Source organism: Ictalurus furcatus, chromosome 21 (genome assembly GCF_023375685.1).
Source record: "Ictalurus furcatus strain D&B chromosome 21, Billie_1.0, whole genome shotgun sequence".
NCBI lineage: Eukaryota > Metazoa > Chordata > Actinopteri > Siluriformes > Ictaluridae > Ictalurus > Ictalurus furcatus.
The window spans coordinates 4,619,543-4,627,956 of record NC_071275.1 but is presented as its reverse complement, the minus strand read 5'-3'; the positions used below and the strand labels follow the sequence as shown (position 1 = coordinate 4,627,956).

General features: G+C 37.7%; 1 protein-coding gene across 1 annotated transcript; it reads left to right on the top strand.

Moving 5' to 3' along the window:
* Positions 1 to 2,659: 2,659 nt before the first annotated feature.
* Positions 2,660 to 8,170, top strand: LOC128624777 (elastase-1). Its single transcript, XM_053652494.1, has 8 exons — positions 2,660 to 2,737; positions 2,943 to 3,040; positions 3,297 to 3,397; positions 5,002 to 5,127; positions 6,136 to 6,272; positions 7,271 to 7,413; positions 7,579 to 7,728; positions 8,053 to 8,170. The coding sequence occupies exons 1-8, from the start codon at positions 2,698 to 2,700 to the stop codon at positions 8,062 to 8,064; spliced, it is 807 nt and encodes a 268-aa protein (XP_053508469.1). The 5' UTR covers positions 2,660 to 2,697; the 3' UTR covers positions 8,065 to 8,170.
* The last annotated feature ends 244 nt before the right edge of the window (positions 8,171 to 8,414 follow it).

Sequence of the window (8,414 nt, the reverse complement as noted above, 5' to 3'; positions counted from 1 at the left end):
GGAATAGAGCATTATAATATTTGCAATTTGTAATATTTTTACTCATACAGTCAGGTCTATAAGTATTTGGACAGTGACACAATTTTTGTCATTTTGCCTTTGTTCACCGCCACAATGAATTTGAATTGACGCAATCAAGACGTTATTGAAGTGTAGACTTTCAGCTTTAATTCAAGCGGTTTAACAAAAATATTGTTTTCACAGGCACAAAAGTAATTGGACAAACTAACATAAATTATAAATATTAGGATTCTGTTTTTTTATACTTGGATGCAAATAATTCGCAGTCAATGACTGCCTGAAATCTGGGACCCATGGACATCATCAAAGTTTCCTTCTTTGGATGGAGATGCTTTGCTAGGCCTTTACTGCAGCCATCTTCAGTTGCTGCTTGTTTGTGGGTCTTTCTGCCTTCAGTTATGTCTTCAGTAAGTGAAAAGCATGCTCAATTGGGTTGAGGTCATCAGGCATTTAAGAACATTTAAGTCAGTTCTTTGCTTCAAGATGGTCGTGGGTTGCTTTCACAGAACATTTTGGGTCATTATCCATCTGTACTGTGAAGAGCCGTCCTATAGTTTTGTAGCATTTGACTGAATCTGAGCAAAAGTATAGCTCTATACACTTTAGAATTCATCCTGCTACTTCTATCAGCAGTCACATCATCAATAAATACCAGTGACCCAGTTCCATTGGCAGCCATACATGCCCATGACACTTCCTCCACCATGTTTGATGTGGTATGCTTTGGATCATGAGCCATTCCTTTACTTCTCCATATGCTTCTCTTCTCATCATTTTGATGCAAGTTAATCAAAACTGGTCAGGCTTTTTAGAGGCTTTTTAGCAAGTCATGAAGGAGTCTCTTGATTGTAGACTTTGACAGTGATATGCCTACCTCCTCCAGAGTGTTCTTGACAAGGAGGGAATTCTGCGATCATCCACTTTCGTTGTCTTCTGTTGCCTTCCAGGTCTTTTGGTGTTGCTGAGCTTGCCAGCGCATTCCTTCTTTTTGAGAATGTACCAAATTGTTGAATAGGCCACACCTAAAGGTTCTGCTCTCTCTCTCTGACAGGTCACTTTTGTTTTTTCCGTCTAATGATGGCTTCCTCCACTTGCATTGACACCTCTTTGATCCACATATTGAGAGTTCCCATGAACAGCTACCAAATGCAAATTCAACACTTGGAATCAACTCCATCTTCTATCCTTTTCAGGGTCACGGGGAACCTGGAGCCTATCCCAGGGAGCATCGGGCACAAGGTAGGGTACACCCTGGACAGGGTGCCAGTAAGTCCAGACATATGTCATGAAATAATGAGAAAACAGGCCTCAGCTGGCCATGAAACTGCTTTTGAACCTGTGAAAATGGAGGGACTCTGTAATAAATGGTTGTAATTCTTAGATGCAATAATGCAATAATTTTATGAAACCCCTTGAACTAAGCTGAAAGTTTACACTTCAATCACACCTGGATTGCTTCATTTCAAATCATGGTGGAAAGAGGCAAAATTGTGGTGATGTACACTGTCCAAATACTAATGACCATGACTGTGCTTGTATAGAAACAAGTTAATTTTGTTATAGCAGATATAAATAATAGTTCCTTCAGCCTCTTTCTTTATCTCTCTATCATGTTACCAAAAACTGCAAAGCCCTCCATCCTGAAGTATGTCTCATGTCGGAAAACTAAACCTGATCAGGCTAAAGCAGGGTGGTACGGTGGTGCAGCAGGTAGAACTGACTCCTTACAGCACCAACGTCCCAGATTTGAGCTTCAGGTTACTCACAGTGTGGAATTTTCTGTGCATGTTCTCCATGTGTCCAGCTGGGTGTCCTCTTGCTTCTCACCCACCTCCCATAAACAAGCCAATAGGTCTACTGGCTAAGATAAAGATGTTCCTGGGATAGGCTCTGGATCCACTGAGACCCTGACCATAATAAAGGTAAATCTCTAGCCTGGCTCAACTGGACCCACTATTCCTCAAGGCACAAAAAAGACATGTATCAAGACTGTCTATATAGGCACCGAGGTGGTGGAATAAACTGCCTTCAACTGTGGGAACATATGAGTCACTGACTGTCTTCAAATGAAGACTGAAGACCTACCTCTTCAACGAGAACTGCAATGAGCACTAATTTAATTTGAACGAAAAAACCCCTTTGACTTGTTTTTTCTTGCTGTACTAACTTCTCCCTGATAGGGTTTTAACTTGATGGTATTTTTAGACCCTGGCCTAGTGAACTAGCATGAGGATATATGTCTGGTGGAACCTACAAAGCACTTATTTAGGATACTCTGGATAAGGGCGTCTATTAAAAGCTGCAAATGTAAATATACAGTATACTTATACATATTATTATTATACACTGCTCTGAGATGGGTTCAGTCTACAGTTTAGTCTATAGTTTTACATATGGAATTGAATCATATTACCCCTTTTAACCCTTTTAACTATTCAGGGTTTTTTTTTAATATATATATATATATATATATATATAACACAGGAGGAAATGATTTCAGGGTTTATCACCATGAGCATGGCTAGAAAATAGGCTTGTTGACTCTGATAACCATGAGAATGTGTACACCTGTGGTGGAAAACGTACGCCTGTAATTGATCATTCCTCTCTGCATGGTAGTATATAAAGCATTGGCATAACAATACTGGAGTTTGTGATTCCTGACTGTCTGCAGTCATGCTGAGATTCCTTTTGTTGAGTGTCTTGGTGGCCCTGGGTAAGCATCACTCTCAGACAAACCTAGAAAATTAGAAAGGTTCAGCAAAAAAATAGCAAAAAACGTAATGGATGTGATCTTAAGATGGTTCCTACTGTTCCTGAATAACAAGTAGAACATACTTTCATTGAAAGTGTATAAAGAGCTACAGACGTATCTAACTCTGTCTCTCTCTGTGTGTTTGTGTGTGTGTGTGTTGGTGTAGCTCTGGCCGAAGAGAGGCCTGAGCCCAGATTCCTGGAGAATATAGGGGAGAGAGTTGTGGGTGGAGAGGTGGCCCAACCTCACTCATGGCCCTGGCAGGTAAATTATTGTTTCTTCATAAGGAGTCCACATCAATTTGTGAAATTTGCAACTCTGAAAACTCACAAATAAACATTATATATATATATATATATATATATATATATATATATATATATATATATATATATATATATATATATATATACACACACACACACACATATATGTATATTTATATGAAAAAATAAAGTAGCATTTTTGTATAAACTATGTGATGTGATCGCACCTTCTCTCTCTTGTTCTCTTTCTGTAGATCTCACTACAGTATCTGTCTGGAAGTTCCTACTACCACACCTGTGGCGGCTCTCTGATCAGGACTCGCTGGGTTATGACTGCTGCTCACTGTGTTGACACGTGAGTCATAAACTCATACAGAACATCGTCTAACATGGGTTATTAACAACGTCAGGTCTGTGTAGATAATCTGATTGTGTCCTATTTGTCACTAAATTTCACAGCACAAACATCATTACTAAATGATGACTACAGTCCGATGAGATTCAAGTCAATTCAGTTTGGTTTGTTTTATTTGTTTCGTGCTTTTAAACAATAAACTTTGTCACAAAGGAGCTGTATAGAAATTCAGATGTAGATTTAAATCCCAAGCCGGCAGTGACAATCACAAGGAAAAACTCCTTGAGATGATATGAGGAAGGAACCTTGAGAGGAACCAGACTCAAAAGGGGACCATCCTCTTCTGGGTGACACTGGATAGTGGGATTATAAATCATTACAATATTCAGGTGTAGAAGAGTGAAATACTAAATGTCTTGAAGGATGTTCAATATGAGCATCTTGTGAATACTGTAGGAGACCTGAAACATCTTTATGATAACAACAACCGTTAGAAGTTAGTTTTTATAATTAAAGGATTTTTTTTTAACTAGGAGCCAGTGTAATGTGGATAAAATAGGGGTCATATGGTCAAACTTTGTGGTTCTAGTAAGGACACTGGTTGCTGCATTCATGACTACTGGAACTAAGAATATTCGAGGTAATAAAAGCATGAAATAGTGTTGCACCATGCAGTGACATTATATTTCTTGTTTTATGAAATTAAAAAAAAAGGGCTATCCTAGTAATATTATCTACATGGACTTCAAACAAGAGACTGAAGTCAATAATCATAATAAGGTCTTTTACTGGTGCACATGGTGTAACTGAAAACACCATCCAGAGTGAATGCATAATCAGAAAGTTTGCTTAAACTGCCTGTGGTCATAGCAGAAGTAGTTCTTTCTTGGCAGAATTCGGACAGAGGAAATTACTCAGCATCCACTATCTAATGTCCTTCATACCTTCCTCAACATTATTAAGCTGGTATTGGACACAGGGCTTTTCTAAAATATACAGCAGTGTGTCATCCGCATAGCAGTGGAAGCTAAGACAAAAGTTTTCAAATAATTATACCCAGGGGTAGCACGTATAGGATCAAATGCGGTCACCCTAGAACCAGAATGGTCAAACATCGTACTTTTGTGTGCATAGAAAAGTCACTAAAAAGCCCAAAGCCATGAAAAAGCTGTCTGTCTAAAGGAATATTGTGATCTATGGTATCAAAAGTTTAATTGGTATTAACTACTTTAACCAGCGCTGTTTCATTACTGTGATGAGGCCTAAAGAGAAAACATATAACACATCAAATATAATAAAAAATAATTTAACAAAATACATTTAATGGCAAGTAATGAACTAAAGTAAAAGTAAATAAGGTACAAGAAATATTTTAAAAATGAAATTAAAAAAAAAATACTGTTCTTATTGCAAAACACTAAAAAACTAATGGGGAGATATGAAAAAACCTTTTTTAAAATAAAAAGTAATAAGTGAAGTAATAATAAGTAAGTTAATATTTATCAGTCATGTACTGATATTTCTACTGACAGTAAACTTAGAGATATGCAATCTTATGAACCGTTTTTATGTTTTTCTTATGTTATGCAATTATATTTTTACAGGCAGAGAACATGGCGTGTTGTCCTGGGAGATCATGACATTAATGTCCATGAAGGCAGAGAGCAGTACATGAGTGTCAGTGCTGTCCACATTCACCCTCAGTGGAACCGCAACAATGTTGCTGGAGGGTACGAGATCACTAAAACTAACATTTCCTGTAACATGTACAGAAGATATCCGCATGATTGATACTAGCTGCAAATATTAACAGTCATTCCGCCGTGTTTCATCACATTATATGAGCATACAAATAGAATCATCGAGCCAATGAGGTTCTGAATCTGAATCATTGTGCTATGGAATCTGAGTTACAGAACAAACTAGATTTAAAATTTAACTCATATTAACTTCATAACATCAGAATGTGACTCGCACCTGAAGCACTTCTGAATCAGAATCATGACGTAAAGGAGTACTTGTTCAGCTTTGTTTTTCCTCCTCCAAATTATTTATGCTGGGAAACAAGGAGGCCTCAGATACTCATCTGTTCAGATCTATCCTACTAGTCTGCTAATTCCCTATTTGCATGTATAGTTCAGCTTTACTTGATAATGTCTGACATCGTTGGCAGTCCAACAAGTGGCATCGCGACGGCCTTCTGCGGTGTTATCTGCAGCATTATGGAGAGAATCACCAGTAAGACTTTTGGGCACCATGTCAGTGGTAATGCACTGGAACTACTTAACCAGGTAGTTTTCATTTTCAAGAGGACACATCCCTACCGTTCCGATTGTGGGATGTACAGCACTAAGTGCACCTTTTACTTGCAGTCACGTAAGCTTTAAATGAAGGGCTTTTTATAGGTGACTTGATTAGCCATTATTCCACCTGGATGTCATTAAATCAAAGTCCACTGACATTTCTTATGATTCACAAGATGAAGTCGTTCACTTTACAAGTTCATTCCGGAATCATGTTTCAATATATATCATATATGGACATAAATTTCCTGGCCCAGACTGGCCAAGAGAATAGAGACAAATTGGCATGTTGAAAGACTTAGAACATAGACTTGATACCTGATTAGGAATTTTTGTAAGATGTTACATAGTCTTTATGAATTTGATCAGATCCAAAAGATTAATTATACTACATTTGGGCTCAAAAATCCCATCTATTTCCCGCCCTGTTCTCAGGTATGACATCGCTCTGCTGCGTCTGTCTTCTGATGCCATTCTGAACTCGTACGTGCAGCTGGCGACTCTGCCTCCCTCGGGTCAGGTCCTGCCCAACAACAACCCCTGTTACATCACAGGCTGGGGAAGAACTCAGAGTCAGTGAACTACACAAACACACCAACTATCATTTTAGGGCTAATTACACCATAGCATTGCTGAATTTTTGAATCTGGTTAGAAAGTATTGATCTTTTTGAATTTTATTTCATTATTATTATTTTATAAAAGCTGCTCTGATAGTAGATCTGGATGTAATTCAAATGATAGGTTTATATTAATGTGCCCTTTCTAATACATTGTTGTTTCTTTAGTGACCGCTAGTTCACAGGGACTAAGTATTAAATAAGGCTAAAAAGTTGATTGTTTAATTTAATAAGTATTATTTTTAGTCTACTAAGTGTATTATAGTCAAATAAGGCTATTATTTTAAATAATGAACTAATTAACAAGGAAAACATGTCATTGTTGATATGGTAAAGCTTTCGGTAAGGAGATTCCGCCAAGTTTTCCGCCATGGGGTAGTCTTCAGGACAGAGGGCTTTCTGGTTTTGCACGCACATGACAAGCTGTATTTTTTTCTTAAGTAACTTCAAGAACTGTGGCTTTTTAACGGCGTCTATAAACAGTTAAAAAGCAGGGTGGGTCATTCATTAATCAACAAAAAAATATAATCACTGGCAAATCTGTGGTATAAGAAAAATAAAGCACTCCAGGGTGGGCTGTTATAGGAAAATAATCATCTTAGGAGTGCTAATCAGTCCATCCTGTCATGTACTATTTTCTTATAACAGCCAACTTAATATAATCCCCCCAAAGAGTTTCCCCACATAGTTAATCTTTTAAGGAATGTCAGGTCAGTGTTCAGCTACACTATATAATTTATATATGGTCTTTCAGATCAAATGCATATTGTCTGACCTCCGATTCCATCTCCCTTGCAACTTGTTTTATATTGATTCTGAAAACGTTGTTTATCCTTGCAAATTGTTGATCAAATTTCGTTAGCTGCCCCAATATAAAGGTTTGAAAATGTGCTGGATATGTTACTTGAGAGTTTATCTTAGGTTAAATTTAGCGTTTTGTCATCTATCCAGCTGGCGGGCAGCTCTCTCCTAAGCTGAAACAGGCCTATCTGCCTGTGGTGGACCATCAGACGTGCTCGAGCAGCAGCTGGTGGGGCAGCACGGTCAAGACCACCATGGTGTGCGCTGGAGGCTACAATGATTCCGGTTGCCAGGTCTGAGTTAAAATATGTTAATGAAGGTCTTCTGTTGTCTGGGTCATTTTAAATGTCTAAGTAGGCAAAAAAAGTCAAGTTTGACTTTCTACTAATACACCACAAGAGATAAAAGAAGTCTGTGTGCGCACAGCAGTAAATATAATAGTTCTTTCATGACCACAGGGTGACTCTGGCGGTCCCCTGAACTGCCAAGTGAGCGGGAGGTACGCTGTCCATGGAGTTACCAGCTTTGTATCATCTCTGGGCTGCAACACTGTGAGGAAACCCACTGTCTTCACCCGTGTCTCAGCCTACATTAGCTGGATCACTGGAGTAAGTGCACTTACTGTTTAGCGCGTCATACTGAGACTTCAAATGTAAGAAATATTTGTTGAAAAAAAAAGTATGCATCTTTAAGGGAGAATGCCCCAGTTTTACTACTACTACTACTACTACTACTATGTAGTTGTTAAGTAAATACACAAGTTCACCTTGACATAAACAACATGATAGTTAGCTAGCTAGCTAAAGTGGTTTAAAACATTGATTTTGTGAAATATAAGCTAATAATAAGCTATTAAGTTACTTTTGACTGACATCACTCACTATATGGTTTGATATTCTGTAATTTTCTGTATTTTCCCCAATTCATTTCAGATTACTGGATAAACTGGATGGATATATTGATGAGTGACATCTGATATACATGTTTTCAATGCCTACAAGCAATGCACCAAAAAAATCTGCAATAAACACCTTGTATCTGTTAAAGCCATTCTTCAATTATGTCTTGGTGTTTTTTTGTTTTTTTTTTGCAATCAAATGCCCAGAATGTGTATAATGCTTTACTACAGAGCCCTCCACTAATATTGGTGCCCTTGGTAAATATGAGCAAAGAAGACTGTGAATTTTTTTTTTTTACCTTTATTGTTTAACCTTTTGATATTTTGTTTAAAAGATTCAGAAAAATACTCCGCTCTCACAGATATCAAACAATTGCAAACTCAACACAGGTTTAT

Coding starts and splice junctions, on each gene's coding strand:
- LOC128624777 (XM_053652494.1), top strand. CDS start 2,698: ATGCTGAGATTCCTTTTGTTGAGTGTCTTGGTGGCCCTGG. Junction 2,738..2,942: donor GAGTGTCTTGGTGGCCCTGG/GTAAGCATCACT, acceptor GTGTTGGTGTAG/CTCTGGCCGAAGAGAGGCCT. Junction 5,128..6,135: donor CGCAACAATGTTGCTGGAGG/GTACGAGATCAC, acceptor CCCTGTTCTCAG/GTATGACATCGCTCTGCTGC.